Source organism: Pelobates fuscus, chromosome 3, assembly GCF_036172605.1.
Source record: "Pelobates fuscus isolate aPelFus1 chromosome 3, aPelFus1.pri, whole genome shotgun sequence".
Classification (NCBI taxonomy): Eukaryota; Metazoa; Chordata; class Amphibia; order Anura; family Pelobatidae; genus Pelobates; species Pelobates fuscus.
The window spans coordinates 294,868,210-294,888,807 of record NC_086319.1 but is presented as its reverse complement, the minus strand read 5'-3'; the positions used below and the strand labels follow the sequence as shown (position 1 = coordinate 294,888,807).

Here is a 20,598-nt window from a genome sequence, read left to right as displayed (position 1 = left end):
TCATAATTTTCTCTGTCAAACCTAAAATGTCTGTTTTTTTAAATTTGCTTTTAAATCATCAAACTAAATGCAAAAAATAAAAACTGTTTGTTCCAGTGATAACCTGGCGTATATAAAGTTATGCAAGTTTTGTGATCTTATGCATAATATTGAATTGATCCATATATTTCCTATAAGGCCGTATAGGAAATAAGTTGGTTGTGGTGTGCGGGAACCGACGTCGAGGTAGGCCTGTAATAAAAGAGGGCCCACCCATGAGGTGTAATGAAAAGTATAGAGGGCGTGGAGGGTGGGACATGGGAGTCGCTAAACTACGTACGGGACAGAGGAAGGTGAGTAGGGGGTTTAAGTAGGGTAACATGCCCCTCCCACAACTGCAGGCCAAGCCTTTACATTTATGGAAAAGATCAGATAGGGACCTACATGGGCGCTAGTGGGAGACATTGCTACTGCATTTGGCACACCCTGCACCCCTGTGCACACGCCTGTGGTTTGCTCTGTTTCTTTGCTGTGTCACATGCTGGGCATGGAATATATGTTTCTATCTGTTTTTAAAGATTTTGATTCTACCACTGCCCAGCAACTTATGTCTCATTATCCTTCTCTACTGTAGAGAAATGTTACTCTAAGAAATTTATGTCACTTACAATTGAATAAATCTCCATCAAAATTCCCCCCCCCCCCCAAAAAAATCTGAATTACTTCAGCCTTCTCTCCTGTTTATTGGTAGAGACCCAGCCAAGCTTTTGCAAAAAAAACATGTATCTGGCATCACAAGACTTGCTCTTTTTTGCCAGGTCATCATATCAGGTAAACAAGGGAGTGGGCATGTCTTTGATGTCGTCAGACAGACAATGTATAAAAAGTGGGAGAGAGGATTAAATCACACAGGGTCCTAGGCATGCTACTGGGTTGGGGCTCCCTCCTTCATTCTTTACACAGGGATAGTAAATTCATGCAAATTACTGGTTCTGGGAATTCTCTCTAACCTCTGGGCCCTGGGATAATCCTATTCTGAAAGCAGGTCAAACCAAATGACAGGGTGAGCACTCTGTTATAGCATGTCCTAACCCCACCAGTGAGGTTAAATAGGTGCTTGTGGTGTACGTTCCCTCAGTCCTTGAAACAAAGAATGAGAATGCCTGGCTGTCATGAGATCGGAAGGAATGAGGGAAAATAATGAGTCACACAGGGAGACCGTGTGGCATGGTAGGCATGTATCATGTACACTAAGCAAAGCCGCAAAGTTGGAAAACCCTTACCTATATTATTAGATTCTACTGATCTTCTACAGCACCCTGCTCAAAGAACTACCATAGACTATGAGTAATCTATGACTTTGTGTAATAATTTATCAACAAATGATTTCATTGTTTAAAATATTGTACTTTTGACTTTCTGTGTTACTCACTAAAATGAGAATTGACTTGAATTCAAAGTGAATACAAAAAAATGTAAGACTAAAATAGCTGCAATGGAAAAATTCAAGTCAGTTTAAATATTTTCACATAAAATGTAATATTCCCTTTGAATTCATTTATGTGAATTACCAGTTATCTTGATACTTTAGTGACTGCTTTCTTATTTTTGTTTATAGGGAATTTGCTCACTTTGCCAACATGACTGAAGCACAGGACTCATCTTTCCTTCTTGTGAAGATTCTAGAAGACTTGGACTCCAAGCAAAACTCGGTATCTTATCAAGAACTTTGCAAGTCTTTATGCTCACGCTATGATCTACCCGAACTTGCCAAGCTGCGTAGCCTCCTGTATTATACAGCTTGCCAGGATCCTAGTTTCCCTTCAAGCCTTTTCAGAGATAAGATGAGAAATGCTGCGGAGAACCAGCAGTCTAAAAAAATAATTGCAGCTGCAGATATAGTCACTATATTTAACCTAATACAGATGAATGATGGAGTTGCCAAAGAAAAACTTCCAATGCAACAGCAATCTAAGCAGAAGGAGTCAGAGTCAGATACAGATGTTTATAGTGGGACAGATATGGCTCCACACAAGGAAACACAGAAGCGAGATACTGGAAGGACTTATTCCATAACTAGGTCCTCCAGCTGCCACAAAGAAGAGTGCGAAGGTCGGCATACTTTCCTCCCTGAACCAAACTTTCTTCTTGGAGTTAAACAGGAAGGAACTGTCCGAGCTGGTTCGTTAGACAGATTGCAAGCACTAGATTCGTATCCTATGGTAACACCTCAGTCTTGTGAAATGCAAAGTACTTATTTCCCCAGTCAGCCAATGTCTGAGACAGAATCATTGCCACCCACACCTAACGAAGTACCATTTCGCCTTTCAGCTTCCACAGGGCAGAGGAGGAACGTTTTCAAAGATGATTTTCACAGTGTTCTGAGAGTTTCTCCAGATGTGACCCTGAAAAAGAATGAAGGTAAAATCAGCCCGAAAACAGTTTTCTTTAATCACAGTTTTGAGATGCCCTACAGCTCACATTATCTGAACACTGCTTACTCTTCTTCGGAGGACTTTAGAAGAGCAAAGCATGAAAGCTTAGATGATCTTCAGGCTTCCACATATTTTGGGCCAACCACTGGGCTTGGATCTCAAGATCAGAAAAGGTTTACCAGCAAACAGAAGCAAAACTTAACCAAACCAGTGAAAAGCTGGAGCCTGAATACTGAAGAGGTACCTGATTTTGAACGCTCATTTTTTAACAGAAAGGAGGAAAACCTATGTTATCCGAGCACTGGATTAGTACAGACTGCAAACTTTGTATCAGTCCCTGAGAGGCACCATTCTTATTTACCTGATATGGCAATAAAGTCTAATGGTAAGAAATTTTGTGAGCCTCAAGACGTAGAGAAGCAAGAGGCGATGAGGAGGTTCAGAGACAAGAACACAAAAATTGCTTCCTGCCAATTCAGCATTGAAAAAACAGAAAGTGTTGGCACTCAAACTGAGCAAAAAGAGACGAAAAAGGGAAAAGAGTCAAATACTCCTTCTGGATGCAGCCGTTTTGTAGAAGGAAGGGCTCGCAATCAGTCTGAGGCAGACTCTGAAATCATTAGTGACGATATAAGTGATATATTTCGTTTCTTAGATGACATGAGCCTTTGCGGTTCCTCTGGAATCCCTCAATCATCTTGCTACAACAGCAGTGGTTCTTTGGTGCAAACTCCACGAGCAGATCTTGAAAGCTCTCCAGAGCATGGAGCAAACAGAACAAATAGCAAACCTACCAAAGGCCCACGGACAGAGACTGGAGAGGAAGAGGAGCTTAAAAGCAGCGTTAGGAAATTAGTTCGGAGAATAGGAGAAATTGAGAGGAAACTGGAATCACTGTCTGGTGTACGTGACGAAGTGTCTCAGGTGTTGGCTAAACTGAATAAGCTTGATGAGAGAATACAGTCACCCCCAGAGAAAGGGAAGTTGGAAATTGAAGGACAGGCTCATAGCAGCGATGCTGGTTCCAGTGCAAGAGTATCCCCCAATCCGTTTCCTGACCAAAACACATCACACAGTGGTAATGTGGATAGTAAGCCAGAGTGCTGTTGTTCTGATGTAAATAATAGTATCAGTGAAAGCCTTCGAGTCAAAGCATTGAAGAAGAATCTTTTTACTCAGAGATCAGTGCGTTCATTGACAGAGGATATAACAATAAATGACTCTAAAATTAGTAATTCACCCCATGAAGGTAGGCCGTGGGGATTCTCCAAGCAGGCTAGTATAACTGAAGAAGAAAAAAAAGATAAAGGAGGATCAAACAGCAGAGATTGGCACCGCAAGTCTAAAGAGGTAATTATGAAAATAAAATCAATGTTTAAATATACATTGAGAAATGGAACTCAGAACAGATACACAGGTGCAGACAAGGCCATGCTTAGCAGAACCACTATCACCACATTTACACATATGAAGGGAAAACTTACTAAATTTCTGATTTAATTCTCTTTATAAACAAATAATGTAACCCACCTACAATATACTGAAAAAAGTAGATGATCGCATTTGTCTATAAAGGCAGTGTCATAGTACTATAAATAACTACTTAGCTACAACTGGGACACTAAAGCACATAAATACTATGAGAGACACATTTACAGTCTGAGACAAATTCATCTTAAAAAAACACAGGCTCATACTGGCTGACAGACCGTGACACAAAGACATACTCACACAAAGTGACAGACAGGCTCACACAGACTTAGACTTTCTCAAAGACTGAGACAGATGCAAGGAATCAAATCACATTTAAAGGAATACCCCGGGCACCATAACAACCTAATCAAAATAAACTTGTTATGGTGTCAGGAGGACAACAGGTGCTTTCTTATCTTATCGCAAACTGTTTATCAATAGCTCACATTCATTAAAAAGGTACGTACCTTTTTTTTATGAAAGAGGAACAACTGATTGGTTTAGAGCAGGGGTAGTCAACCTTTTAATACCTACCGCCCACGTTTGTATCTTTGTTGATGGTAAAATTTCCTTACCGCTCACCAGTGCTACAGTAACTAATTTTGTAGTGAACGTGCAATGTTTTTATTTTATTTATTTTTTTAGAAAGGAGGATATTTTGTTTTAAATATGTCCTTAATTGTATCTATTATTTTTCTATTTTGTATTCTCCTTTTTTTTTCTGTGTGTGTCTGTGAGGTGCTGTGTCTGTGAGGTGCTGTGTGTGTGTGTAAAGGGTGTGAAGGGTGTAGTGTGTGTGAAGGGGTAGTTGTGTGAGGGGGCAGTGTGTGTGAATGGTGCAGTGTGTGAGGGGTGCTATGCGTATGTGAGGGGCAGAGTGTGTGTGAGGGGGCAGTGTGTGTGAAGGGGTAGTGTGTGTGAGGGGGCAGTGTGTGTGAAGGGTGCTGTGTGTGAGGGGTGCTGTGCGTATGTGAGGGGCAGAGTGTGTGTGAGGGGGCAGTGTGTGTGTGTGAGGGGACAGTCTGTGTAAAGGGGGGCAATGTGTGTGTGTGAGGCGGGCAGTCTGTGTGTTAGGGTGCAGTGTGTGTGTATGAGGGGTGTAGTGTTTGTGAGGGGGCAGTCTGTGTGTGTGAGGAGGGCAGTGTATGTGAGGGGGTAGTGTGTGTTTGTGTGTGAAGGGTGCATAGGGTCCATGCTTTGTGTAGGTTGGTGAGATGGGAAAATCATAATATCTCCCCCTCCCTTATTCTTACCTTTTACCAGGGAGGGGGGACATAATGCTGCAAGCCCTCGTGGTCCAGTGGTGGCATGTTCACTTTAGGTCGCAGCTCCTCTGGCTGCAGGCCTGACTCTCCTGTCCTCCTGCGAGCACAGCATTGTATCGGAGTGTTGCCTGGGCAACACTCCGACCAGCCCGCTCGCGGGAGGAACACAGAGCCTCCCAGGCCCTTCCCTCCCTCTGCTCAAACTAAGTGCCAGCGGGACGGTGAGGGAGATGTTTGATCTCCTCAGCAGCCTGAGAGGGCTTACAGCAAGGCTGGCTCTGCATGAAATGATCTCCCCTGCCAGCCTCGGCCCACAGCCATTGAGGCCCACTGGGAAATTTTCTGCAGAACTCACCACTGCCCACCTGAAATCCCAAACTGCCCACTAGAGGGCAGTAGAGACCAGGTTGACTACACCTGGTTTAGAGAGTAAACTGTATAAAGAATTCAGTTATGCTAGATACAAACTGATGGAGAGTCAAATACATAGGTTGCAGCAGCAGAACATCATACCACCCAATTGCCCCTGTTTAGGAGTAACAGTCCCTATTTTGAACCAAAATCCCTCTGTCTCTCTTTTTATCCTAATGTCCCTCTTTTCTAAGAGCTCCACATTGTTGGTGTCTAAGTGTACAATAGAGCAATAATGCTTATAGTCTTGTGTATTTAACCCCTTAAGGACCAAACTTCTGGAATAAAAGGGAATCATGACGTGTCACACATGTCATGTGTCCTTAAGGGCTTAAACTTCCATAAATGTCTTTAGAAATCAGTCTGTGAATAAGGTACATTGTTCTTGTTCTGAATTACATTTTAGTTGTATAAATTATATAATTATTACAAAATTTGTAAACAGCCGCACCTCTGGCTATACCCCCATTTACACCCCTAAAATTAAAGTGTCACCCTTTGTGAAGTTGAAATGTTGGGGGGTATGCAACATGTTTGCCAAATACACAGTTCTGAATGTCACTGTAAGCATTATTTAAACTAAAAAAAAAACAAACCTCAGCTTCACATTGTCTCCAAATTTACATCATTTTTAACCCCTTTTTGTTATACTACCTAAAAGTAGGACTTATCAGCTTTACCATCTTCCTAATCACACACCTATTTCTCATCTCTTTGCTTATACTTCATAAATTACTTTTCAAGAGAAATTTCCCTTTGCAGTGTTATAGACGGATCAATGGTCCATGTGGGTCAGTACAGAAAAAGCAGACTACAACTCAACGTTTTGAGATAGTTTTGACTTGTCACGCGATTCACACATAAATTCACACAACTAATATGTTTTGCAGGATTTAAGGGACATTTTATCAGCAACTGTACAGTTACATTCTGAAAGTATATATGTCTACAGGAAAGCATCGATAGCCATTAACATTTACAGGAGCAACGTTATTTAATATAAAGCCTATGAACCTCTATTAAATGCTTTTAAATGTTCACTAAAGAGAGTCTCATGAAAAAGGATCACGGGTATATGAACTAATAAGTTATTTATGGATGAAATTGTATTGCCTAGTGCTACCATCATAGCTCTATAATGATGTTTATGCTTGTTAATGTATTTTTGTTTCATTAATACCATGATGCCTGGGGGGCTATTAAGGTATATTACACACAGTTAAATAGTGTTAATGGCACAAATTGGATAATAATTAAAACTCCATCCCTAAGGACATTCACCCACAACAGATATTAAATTATTCCCACTCAGATGACCATTAACCCTTCCGGAGCATCCCTTGCTGCATCTGTACCAAATTATTGCTTTATAATTGCTAATGGAGTTGAGGGACATGTTAACAGAATTTTTTTTTAAATCATGACATATTTTAACTTCAGTATAATACAGTGTGAATAGCTACATGGAATAATGACCAGAAAACCATCATTGGGTAGAATTATCAAAGCAAACCTGGGGGCAAAAAGCTAAGTAAAGCGCAATCACTATAGAAACCAATACTGTACTTTGTCTTCCAACATTTAGCACTGTGTATCTGTTTTGCTTGATAGATTCTCCCTTCCCCATATGTATAAAAGACTGTTAAAGGATATGTGAAATATATAGGGGTAAATAAATGGATATAGACTATTCTGCATTTGTTTTACAACCCATCCAATAGGCTCCAAATTAATAGGGCTGGGGCGCTTAGCTACGGAGGAGATCGGTCGCATGCCGGCTAAACTCCGAGCAAACAAACGAGAAAATCCCACAAATAACCCCCCTTCAAGGGTTGAAACTGATACCGGAGAAACTGACGGAAGCAAAGCACAGAGAGATGGACACAGGTTTCTTCAGGAAGGAAGAGATTCTTTATTGGATCACCGATCGGGACTCAGAGGGACTAGCGTCACCAAAATACCACAAGTTCTGAGCCCCGGACAATAGTGCAGGCTCCTTATATAGGCACATAACTCCTCCCATATTAAGCTCCACCCGCACATTCTCTTGACCAATCAATACAAATAAGAATTAACTTCCTGCTTGACCGCATGGCTTGTCCAGCACAATGGAGGAGGGGAATACTACATCCTGTATTCTTGCACATGCTCCGTACACTACTGATCGTATCTTGCCTCGTGCAACCAACTGATCGATACGTCAGCATATGCACGTACACATGCCACGTGGTAATCTCGGCCTACTAAATTTATTTTTACCGAGATTCCACCACATTCCCCCCTTTGATGCCTCTTGATATTTCACAATTACTTGAGGCATCACTTAACCTTAGTTTGCATACACCGCAAGTTACCTTGAACCAAACCAGACTTATCTTATGATGTGAATCTTCAACACTCATCTTCCTGCATTGGTTCTCCCTGATCTAGAGCCTTATACTTATAAATTGCCATTATCTGTGCAGCAGCCTTCCTTTCTGCCATATTTTCTATCAGGCTTTGCACAGACCTAACTACTAAGGGTATAAGACACGGCAGGAGTAGACACAACATTAAAATCAGTAGGACTCCACCTACCACTGCCTTAACCCCTCCAAACCACTCATACCAGCTACCAAACCAACTACTTGGATTATACCCTTTCCATACCTGAGTAGGCACATGCGCTAGTTTAACCATATGGCTAGTAAGCTCAGCTATTGCTTGCCCTTCGTCATCTATTTGAAGACAGCAATTGCTCAGGTTAAACTTCCCACATACACCTCCCTCTACTGCCAAAAGGTAATCCAAGGCTAATCTATTTTGGTAGACTGCTGTCCTCATCCTGGTATTATGCTTCGCTAGAAGATTGAGCGCTTGTGATGTTTCGTTAGTAATAATCTCAACCACCGCCTGTAATCTTATAATACGGTTGAGCATATAAATAGGGGTTCTATAACCAAAGGTACCATCTTCTGCCCACGTGGCTGGCCCATAATAATCTATGATACGCTGGGGAGGCCATTCATCATCTTCCCAGGCGCCTATCTCTATGGGTCCCCTTTTCTTCCTATGATTCACATCATACACTTTAACACCTAAAGTCTCACCTGTTTCAATCGGTAACAAGAAGAAGGATGGTTTGAGCATACCCAACACACATGCCCCTTCCCAGTCCTGTGGCAACTCCGAATAGGCTTTCTTACCACAGATCCAGTACAAATTTGCTGGGGCTCTCCAGGTAGATGTGATGGATAAATCAAACCACACATCCTTTAAATTGGCGTATCTAGCAAACGGGTTAGATGGTTCTGAGACATTTGAAGCCGACCACCAAGTTGTATTCTTTGTATCATCATCATAAGCTTTTTGCCCTAGACAAGTTAATTCTCCTACAGAAGTGTTATACATTATTCCTTTCCTTGCTATGCAAACATAACCTATGATGGAGGTCTTTAATCTCCACTCAGATTTACCTCTAACACTCATATGATAATCGGCTTGTGTAGATATTAGTTGGTCAACTGCCTCAGAACCGGACATTACCTCCTTTGCTTCCCAAGGCCATTGGTCTCCCATGTTAGTACCTCCACACACATAGCAGTTGGTAACATTAAGACTACCGGCAATACTTTCAGCTAAGTCAATGAACAGGTTTTTAGCATTATGGGGGATCTTATTATCTATACTCATCTCTTCATAAAAGGAATGGTATACTTGATGAGTTTGGGAGGATACCGTATCAGTCTCTATCCCTATAAACAATACTGTCCCAGGATCTAAACCCGTCCCGTATATTTGAAACCCAAATAAATTGCCATATTTGTCTAAGAACTTATCGGGGTTGTTTATAAGTATATGGATGGGATTGCATTCCATAGACTTACAATATGGGCTGGTAGGCAACTTAGTCACTATCATGTCTTTGTCTACTGTCTGTCCCCAAGTCGCCCACCCCACACAAGACCAATATGGGCAAAAGTTATAGTCTTTATTTGGGCATCTAGGACTCACATATTTATTTTTACTACTGGGACAAATATATTTATCATTAGACCCATACGTCCTCTCCCATCTAAGATCCCCACATACATTCCACGGCTTTCTACCACTTGATATTGCTTTACACGCATCAAATAGCAGAACACCCGAAGAATGTACGGATTCTAATACTGTCTTATTAATTAGGGTCCCCTGAGGATCTCCATTCCTGAGAGTCAACCAAATTGTACGGGGTTGATACTCTGGACTGAAGCACTTAGGTTCTCCTACTCCTAAATGGCACACACTATAGTCTATATTTAGGTATCTACATCTCGATACATCTCCTTTACACTCGTATTGTGAATGCCAAATTAGGGTTTGGGAAATATGGTTACCTGTTCTTGTAGTCTTAATGCATACCTCACAGCTAGGAGTGTCGGTACCTCTACCTTCCTGAATATAAAAATACACATAAATAAACACTATCATCAACACATCTTTCGCCGTCATCCTCAGTCTTCGTCCGTGCGAAGGCACCTCAGCTTCCAGGATGTAAGGGCTGCAGGGAATGGAGTTCTGCTCGTCTTCACAGGAGTCCCTTCGAGACTTTCCCTGGCTTATACACTATATGTCGGTGAGCGGACAGGCTTTATTATGGCCGTCTAAAACACTCACTTCACCAAATCCCTGTAACAATAAAATTTGTAATCCACAAAAGTTCCTCGTTACTCCGACTGAGTAGTGCGTTTTAACTGGATCTTGCAGGGATTCTCTGGATCTGCTGTAACTTGCCAAGAATCGACTGCTGCTGGTTTAACCCTGGAGTGATGTATCCACGGAGTCACTTCGGCTACTTTTATTGCTGTAGGGGTAGACAAAAGAACAACATAAGGACCTCTCCACTTGGGCCCTAACGGTACATTATTCCACTCTTTAATCCACACTTGATCTCCTGGATGATAACTATGAACAGGGGGATAAATATTCACAGGTAATCTATCTTGTACCCATTTCTGTACCTCCTCCATAGTCTTACCCAACTCTACAACCTGCTGCCGGGTAATTCCTTCTCCCAACTGACTCAAGTCCCCCCTTAAGTTACCAAGTACGGGAGGTGGTCGCCCATACATGATTTCAAAAGGAGAGAGGCCCATCCTTCTGGTAGGGGTACTGCGGATTCGCAATAAAGCTATGGGTAAGAGAACGTTCCACTTAAGTTGGGTTTCCTGACACATTTTAGCCAACTGATTCTTAATAGTTCTATTCATTCTCTCTACCTTACCAGAACTCTGGGGTCTATATGCTGTATGAAGCCTCCACTTTATACCGAGCATATGAGTCAGTTGTTGTAGGCACTGATGAACAAAAGCTGGACCATTGTCCGATCCTATAGAACAGGGTAGTCCATATCGGGGTATTATTTCTCGTAGCAGGAATCTCACGACTTCTCCTGCTTTCTCTGTACGAGTAGGACATGCTTCTACCCAGCCTGAATAGGTACACACAATTACCAGCAGGTAACGATGTCCACCCGATTTAGGCATCACTGTAAAGTCAATTTGTAAATCGGACATGGGGAGTCCCCCCATAAACTGGACTCCTGGTGGCTTTACTGGTCCTTGTCTTGCATTATTTTTAGCACACGTTACACATCTTCGTACAATGGCCTGAGTCAAGTTGGACAATCTTGGTATGTAGAAATGTTTTCTGAGAGATTCTTCTGTGCTGTCTCTCCCAGAATGTGTCCCGTTGTGATAATTTTGGACAATTTCTACCGCTAGTGATGCTGGTATGACTATTCTTCCATCTTCTAGCTGATACCACTTGTTCTCCAAATACTTTCCTGGTTCGGTCTTTAACCACTCCTCTTCTTGAGCTGTATAAACTGGAGTCCATTGGGACAGTGGAGTTGGTATAAGAGCAGCTATATGCCCCACATATTCCTGTCTTCCTGATTCAGCAGCACGCTTAGCTGCACTATCTGCCATCCGATTTCCTTTGGTTACATCACCATCTCCTCTCAGATGCGCTCGACAATGTATGATACCGACTTCTTTCGGCTCCCACACTGCTTCCAATAGTTGTAGGATTTCAGCTGCGTACTTGATTTCTTTGCCTTCTGAATTCAGTAGTCCTCTTTCTTTATACAAAGCTCCGTGGGCATGAGTGGTTAAAAACGCATATTTGGAGTCCGTGTAGATGTTCACTCTTAAACCTTCAGCCAATTGTAACGCTCGTGTCAGTGCTATCAATTCTGCCTTTTGTGCTGATGTTCCTTTCGCCAGTGGCCGAGCTTCTATCACCTTGTCTATTGTTGTCACTGCATATCCTGCATAGCGGATCCCTTCTTTCACATAACTACTGCCGTCGGTATAATATTGAACATCGGGGTTCTGGATGGGAAAATCACGAAGATCTGGTCTACTTGAGAATACTTCATCCATTACTTCCAAACAATCATGTTGACTTTCAGTAGGTTGTGGCAAAAGGGTAGCTGGATTTAAGGTGTTTACAGTCTCTAAATGCACTCTTGGGTTTTCACACAACATTGCTTGATACTTGGTCATACGGCTGTTACTAAACCAATGATTTCCTTTGTAATCCAACAACGTCTGTACTGCATGTGGGACTCGTACATAAAGTTCTTGACCCAGAGTGAGTTTATCGGCTTCAGCTACTAGCAGGGCGGCTGCAGCTACGGCTCTTAGACAAGGTGGAAGTCCGCTGGCCACTGCATCCAATTGCTTAGACATGTAGGCAACAGGTCTTTGCCATGATCCCAAGTACTGTGTCAATACTCCCACAGCCATTCTTCTTTGCTCATGTACATACAGGTAGAATGGTCGTGTGTGATCAGGTAGACCTAATGCTGGGGCACTCATCAAAGCCTTCTTCACATCTTCAAATGCCGTTTGCTGTTCTTGGGTCCATAAGAAGGGGTCGTGCTCTGTACCTTTGATAGCTGCGTACAGAGGTTTTGCCAGTATCGCGTAGCTGGGAATCCATATCCTACAGAAGCCTGCTGCCCCCAAGAATTCTCGCACTTGTCTTCTATTCTTGGGTATCGGTATTTGGCATACAGCTTCTTTTCTCTCTGGCCCCATAATTCTTTGACCTTCAGAGATATGGAATCCCAGATATTTGACAGTTGGCAAACACAACTGAGCCTTCTTTCTAGACACCTTGTATCCTGCCTTCCATAGAATGTGTAGTAGATCGTGCGTTGCTTGCTGACAGATTTCTTTTGTAACTGCTGCTATCAACAAGTCATCTACATACTGTAACAATACACACTCTCCTGGGATGGACTCGAAATCCAGTAGATCTTGACTTAGAGCTGAACCAAATAGGGTAGGTGAATTTTTAAACCCTTGGGGCAGTCTTGTCCAAGTCATTTGGCGTTTTGAGCCCGTTACAGCGTTCTCCCATTGGAAAGCGAAAATACATTGACTTTCTGCGGCAATTCGGAGGCAAAAGAAGGCATCTTTGAGGTCTAAGACTGTAAAGTAAGTAGCCCCGCCCGGAATTAAGGCAAGCAGGTTATATGGATTGGGCACAACTGGATGTATACTAACAACCGCATCATTGACTGCTCTCAAGTCCTGCACAGGTCGATACTCATCTGTACCGGGCTTTTGAACAGGCAGCAATGGGGTGTTCCAGGGGGAAGTACAGAATTTTAGGATACCATACCGTATGAACTTATCCAGATAAGATTGGATGTTCTTCTTAGCCTTCTGCGGGATGTGGTATTGTCTTAGGCTTACTGGATAAACCCCAAGTTTTAGTTCAATTTTAATAGGTGGAATATTGCGGGCCAGTCCTGGTGGGTTGTTCTCTGCCCAAACTCCTGGTATGTTGAATAATGACTCATCACTCCTATGGTTTTGGCTAGTCAACGCTGTATAAAGTCGCCACTCTTCTTCCTTTGGTACGGATAATGTCATGATACCTGAAGGTCCATTAAACTTTAAGGATGTTGTTCCATTTGGTAGGAACGTAATCTGCGCTTGTAATTTTGATAGCATATCACGTCCCAGCAATTGGACTGGACATTCAGGCATATAAAGGAATTGATGTTTTACTACGTGGCCTCCCAATGTACAGAGTCGACTTTTAAGAACCGGTTTTTCACCACTTCTTCCAGTTGCTCCTATTACAGTAATAGTCCTTCCAGATGGAGGAGCAACTAGATTAGTCACCACTGAATGTTCAGCACCAGTGTCGATCATGAACGCACTCCTTTTTCCCCCTATTGATACATCGACCATAGGCTCCGCTCGACCAAGGGGGATGGAGCCCGGTCGGTATCAATAGTCCTCCATGACCGTGTCAGCCAATCCTACAAAGTCCCTGCCTTCTCTATCGCGGGACCTTTGCGCTGCTGGGATATATCTATCTTCCCTAACACTTCCTCTGTTCCCATTGCTCCCTCTATTACCATTACTCCCTCCGGGGCCTCCTCTACCTCTCGCTCTGCCTCTAAAGTTTCCGTAACCTGCCCTGGGTTGGTCTCTCTCGTACTGCTCTCTTTGTGGACATTCATTCCTCCAATGCCCTTCTTCCTTGCAATACGCGCACTGATTCCTACTCAAGGGCTCCCTATTCCATCTACTATCGCCTCTATCTGGGCCCCGTCTATCTACGCCTGCGATCGCTACCGCTAGCATGTCTGCCTTTCTACGCATCTTGCGCTCTTCCTCTTTCTTACTTTCTGTTTCCCTATTCATGTATACCTTATTCGCTACCTCCATTAGTTGGGTGATAGACATACCTGCAAACCCTTCTAACTTTTGTAGCTTGCTTTTAATATCTCCGTAAGCTTGGCTGACAAAGGCGGAGTTCACCATTCGGGAATTATCTGCGTCTTCCGGATTAAAGGGGGTATACAAGCGGTATGCCTCCAATAATCGGTCATAAAAGACACTGGGCGCTTCATCACTTTTCTGAATCACCTCAACTGTCTTCGACATATTAATGGCTTTCTTTCCTCCTGCTTTCATGCCAGCAATTATAGCGTCTCTATAGGCTCTGAGTTGAACCATATCAGCACCATTTACATTCCAATCGGGATCGGTGTTGGGATAATGTGTTGCGGCCCATGCTGATGGATTGGCTTGGTTTAAAGTACGGGCTTTATCCTCTAGTGCTTTAATGGCCGCTTGATTAATTCTTGTCCTTTCCTCATTGTTGAATAAAGTCATTAATAACTGCTGGCAATCAGCCCATGTCGGGTTATGTGTCTGTACTATTGAGGTGAACAGATCAGTCATAGCTTGTGGTTTCTCAGTATACGAGGAATTGTGGGTCTTCCAATTTAAGAGATCGGTTGTCGTGAATGGGACATATACAAAGACCGGGTCAGCATGTGCCATTTGGCCTGCGGCATCGATATAGGCTGACCCAGGATTCAGACGAAGAGGCATCTGATAGTGTTTTAATTGTTGGGCACCGGTCAATTGTCGGGTTTGTATGGGGCTACGTGGAGGGGCGTCAGTCATAGGTTCCAGTCGGGGAGAAATAGGGTATGGGGATATGGGAGCTTGGTTTTGGGAAAAGGTTGTAAATAAAACACTTCGAGCCGAGCTAGAAGAAGCTTGACCGGAAGTCTGAAGTGGCGCCAAATCAGGATATTCGGTTTTAATGGGGGTTGGTTCTGATTCCGGAAGGGGAGATTTAGTACGAGGGGAGGTGGATTCTTTACTGGAGGAGGAAGCGGAAGTGGATGAGGGTAATGAGGGGAGGGTTGCAGGACTTCCTGCATTTGCGTCACTTCCTCTTAACGGAAAGTAAGGGGGCGGCAAAGGGATCTCGGACTCAGGGGGCGTGTCCAAAATGGGCCTAACACCAGTCCTAGTGGACAAACAAGTCCTAGCTACCATGAGGCGACATTGCTCCTCGTGGCATGTCTGGAGCCATTTTGGCGAGTCATTTACGGCCTGTCTCCAACAATCAATATAAGGAAACTGGCCGTAAAGTTCAGGCCTACCCGATACAGCCACGTGTAAGCGCTGTACCAGAGTTGGATCCAAACTGCCACGTGGCGGCCATGCCGTAACCAAAGTAGGCCACTCCCTAGTACACAAAGTGACCAAACGTACAGGAGACATTTTAACCCCAAAATCACATGTCTTGAATCCCTTTTTAAAATTCTTCACCATACAACCTAAGGGATCCGGAATCGTTGACTGCGACGCACCCATACTTAACAATGGAACGTCGTCGACAACGAATACTATACACGCGTACTATTCAACAGTCACACCCGTTTCCTCTGGCAACAGCACCACGTGGTACAGTTACCAAGTGAAACGTATACAATAACACAATAAACACTCAGGGAATTCCCGTACACACACAGCTGTTACACCAGTCACTAAATAATCAATATTATGCCCTTTGGCGTAACTATACAGTCACCCACGCTATAATTCTCTATATACGAATTACCCGTATTACGAATTACCCGAATTACCCGTCTATAACACACCCCAGTAACATCGTCTTTTACAAATAGCGGTTACAGTACGGTTAGCATAGGTCAAAGCACAAGTTAAGATCACAATACAATTATTAGTGGTTATGGTGTTAAACATGCAATGGACGACAATGATTAGTACTTATATACAGTGTCAGTAAATATACAGGGTTATGGTACCGTGCACTATAATACAGCAACACACTATTAACACTCTCGCTAGACGGCTGAGCTCGCGCTATCTAACAAGATATACACTTTACTAAACAATCTTTATCACATTTACAATTCCCAACTAAACTATTGGCCAGTACCTTGATGGACTACCTAAAACTATATACACCCGTTTTGGTTAGCCACACTGCCCAAGCACCACATATAGCGAGCTAGAGGACCGAATTTACACAGGCGCCTCTTAGTCGATTACTATCAAAAATCTAGTGGGTTCCAAATTTACACGCCTTCCCACTTAGCCAAGATAGGTTGAGAGCTAGCGAACCGAATTTACACAGGCGCCGCTTAGTCTCCCGGTCCCTCCGACCTAGCGAACGTAATATACACCCTAGAACGCTAGTCTAGACAAGACACCGGTGTCCGGCTAGGGCTATTTACACAGGACCCCGCCTGACTAACCAAATCAAACGGTCTGACTAAAGAGCGTTCGATTGAGCGGTGCGCCTTCGCTCCTTCCCTCCGACAGAGGGGGCAGATTCCATACACAAATAACCCCTTATGGGCCTACCGCACAATCGGTATACCCCTAGTGGGTCTGCCGTCTAAAACAGCAGTTGTCTTACCTCCTCGTTCCTGAACCTGAGTTCACACTCATCGACGGGGACACCCCAGCACTTCTCACGTAGAGGCCGATGATCTCCTGGACAACAGACCAGTGGCGCCGAGACGAAGGGAGGTCCACGCAGAAGTTCAGGGGTGCAGCCGTAGAGAACGTGGGCAAAGATAGACCGTCTCACGCCTCTGCCTCTCAGCTACCGTTGAACGATGAGCTTCCCGGCCAATGCACCAAATGATACCGGAGAAACTGACGGAAGCAAAGCACAGAGAGATGGACACAGGTTTCTTCAGGAAGGAAGAGATTCTTTATTGGATCACCGATCGGGACTCAGAGGGACTAGCGTCACCAAAATACCACAAGTTCTGAGCCCCGGACAATAGTGCAGGCTCCTTATATAGGCACATAACTCCTCCCATATTAAGCTCCACCCGCACATTCTCTTGACCAATCAATACAAATAAGAATTAACTTCCTGCTTGACCGCATGGCTTGTCCAGCACAATGGAGGAGGGGAATACTACATCCTGTATTCTTGCACATGCTCCGTACACTACTGATCGTATCTTGCCTCGTGCAACCAACTGATCGATACGTCAGCATATGCACGTACACATGCCACGTGGTAATCTCGGCCTACTAAATTTATTTTTACCGAGATTCCACCACAAAACCACCCGTGGGAGATTACAACAGCACTATAAGCCCGATAGGGAGGAAAAGTAAAAAACTCACGCCCGAAAAGCCCACGATGGGCATGAACATCGATGAAATGTGGCGGCAGGCCCGAGGAGCCTCGAGCGCCAATATGGCGTCTTTACACGGCGGCTGCTCTGACTTCTATGCCGAGACGTCGGACGAAGATGGAGAGAGCCTTTACCCGGCAAGACATAACTCACTGCCAGCACAATCACAACAGCCGCCAACACCCGCGGCCCCCACACCCACCACAATAAGATCTTGGTGGAGGTTGCCTCAATTAAGGACACGCTGCGAGGCCTAACAGGGCGACTAGGAGCAGTGGAAAACACCTCCAGCACACACACCAGCCAAATCCAAAGGCTGCAAAAAGAGGCGCAAGAGATAAAACAGCGATTCATTCAAAACGACCTAAAAATGGCTGAGCTTGAAGACAAACGCCGCCTAACACACCTCAAGGTAAGAGGCATTGCCGACAACCTACCTGACACTGAGCTCCCTCATGTCACACGGCGGCTCCTCACGGCCCTATTGACTCCTAAGATAGCCAAAGCCATAACACTCGACGGCATTTTCCGGGTACCTAAGCCCCTTAAAGCCCCTACCGCAGCCACAAGGGACGTGATCATACAATTCCAGACCCTAAAGGACAGATCCGCAGTACTAGCGGCCGCTAGAAACCACCCGAATTACCTCTTTGAGGAGATGACTATCTCCTTTTATGCAGATCTCTCTGGGGCAACGCTGGCATGGAGACGATCCCTGCACCAATTAACATCCCTCCTGCGGGCTCAACACATTCAGTACCGCTGGGCCTCTGCCCATACCTTGCTGATCACTAAAGGCGGCACCACGATCACAGCGCGACACATGCATGAGGCAACGGCGATCCTAGGACAGCTGGGTCTCCCCACGGACTCGTTAACACAGCAAGGACCATCAGAACGTACCGGAAACCCACCGAACTGGGACACAGCCAGCGCAGCGGAATTTATCCCCAGAAGATTGACCGGAGCAGCCAGAGGTACAGGTGACTCCTGAATGATCCGCCAGGGGTGTTTCTTTCATCTCATCTACTGGAACATCGCCCCCCACCTACGAAGCCCACTTCGGCCTCACACTCTCTAGACCGAGACTTTCTAGTACCACATTTATAAAGGTCACCCCCAAGCTGGATGGGCCTTCCCACCCGGTGGGCATAGGCTGCAAGAGCCGACAAGTAAAACACACGGTGCAGGGCCCCAGCCTCTGCATTGTACACCTGCCGGGACACTGTTACCGCTGGCTACAACCTACAGCCCAGAACATTAACTACCGAACCAACTAGTACCTATGTGTACCCAACAACACAGTATAACGTTTCTAAACATAATGGACAAAAATGTACTCGGAACTTCTTACACTGCTCTCGTCTTACAGAATACTGTATGGGTACTTTGTCCCAGCATGTTCTGTGAATGTTATTTTATTTCTCATTTTCTCTTGTTCCTTTAATTTAGTCTCCAGCGGTATTAATGGCGTGCATTACAGCTTGAAGTCAGTATAATACAACTTATTATTGGCGCATGACATTTTCATACATAAATTAGGCAACATACCATGCGCAATGTTAATTCGGCCCATAACCACCCACTATGTGCATGGTACACATCACTCACAGTTCATAGAGACGGCATAGCACATGGCGTAACCCTAAACTTAATCTGTACTATGTAAACATTCTATTTTACATTATAAACTGCATTGAATTGCCTCTTAATTGTTCTACATTATTCTACAGTTTAGCCTGTAGTTGCTAGTTTGACTGGCATGTTCACTACGCGTAAAAATAAGACAGGCTATCCTGGAGTATACCTACCATTATCACCTATAGTCTAAAGTTTTGCAATACGCACTAACTTTCTTTTTATACTTTTTACTCTTGTTGACATTCGGTACCTCATAACACACTGTCTTAATGACAGGTAGATCTACGAAACGACAAAAAACGTATTATTAACCTTAAACGAGACCAACTAATTTTAAGACTGCCTAACGTAACATGTTTAAACTAATTTACCAATGTTATAAATCAGAATGTTTTTCTGTGTTTTCTATACAAAAAAAATGTGCTGTTTACTCTGCCACGCTTTAAAATGCTAAAATGTTATGAAAAAGCCTGCAGCTGCTGTTGTGGCCCTGCATGCCTATTGTCACTTCATGCACAATGAAAATAAAGAATTACAAATTAATAGGGCTAAAGTGGTGCAAAACGAAATATTGAATATAGAACCTAGTGTAGGTGTAACTGTAGAAATCTAAAAAAAAATACTCATACAAATATCATGGACATTTGCAGTGATGGCTTGGTCCAAAACACCCAGTTTTTGTTGCAAAAATAAATAAATCTATTGCATTGTACGTGCTACTGATGAATATGTGGCTGAAAAAACAGGATATGGGTTTGAATGGATAGAACCGAACAAGTTAGGAAAAGAGTGTGGGCAGGGCCCCACCATCTTTAAATTTCACCAGCCACCACGTAATATTTGTAAGGTGTATGCTTGCAGGTGTAGGAATACATATTCCCAGATTGCCAGTAGAATGAAAAAAAATTATGTCTGTATTTTGACATTAAAGGCACACTAATGTGGTGGAATCTCGGTAAAAATAAATTTAGTAGGCCGAGATTACCACGTGGCATGTGTACGTGCATATGCTGACGTATCGATCAGTTGGTTGCACGAGGCAAGATACGATCAGTAGTGTACGGAGCATGTGCAAGAATACAGGATGTAGTATTCCCCCTCCTCCATTGTGCTGGACAAGCCATGCGGTCAAACATGAAGTTAATTCTTATTTGTGTTGATTGGTTAAGAGAATGTGCGGGTGGAGCTTAATATGGGAGGAGTTATGTGCCTATATAAGGAGCCTGCACTATTGTCCGGGGCTCAGAATTTGCTGTATTTTGGTGACGCTAGTCCCTCTGAGTCCCGATCGGTGATCCAATAAAGAATCTCTTCCTTCCTGAAGAAACCTGTGTCCATCTCTCTGTGCTTGGCTTCCGTCAGTTTCTCCGGTATCATTTGGTGCATTGGCCGGGAAGCTCATCGTTCAACGGTAGCT

At 43.8% G+C, this 20,598-nt stretch overlaps 1 protein-coding gene across 3 annotated transcripts in view; it reads left to right on the top strand.

Moving 5' to 3' along the window:
* MINAR1 (membrane integral NOTCH2 associated receptor 1) overlaps nucleotides 1–20,598 on the top strand; it is a 117,614-nt gene that overhangs the window by 71,099 nt on the left and 25,917 nt on the right. For all 3 annotated transcript variants that reach the window (XM_063448691.1, XM_063448692.1, XM_063448693.1), the window contains exon 2: nucleotides 1,598–3,764. In XM_063448691.1, coding sequence (XP_063304761.1) covers nucleotides 1,620–3,764 — 2,145 coding nt within the window. In that variant the 5' untranslated portion in view covers nucleotides 1,598–1,619. The remainder of the gene's footprint in view (nucleotides 1–1,597; nucleotides 3,765–20,598) is intronic.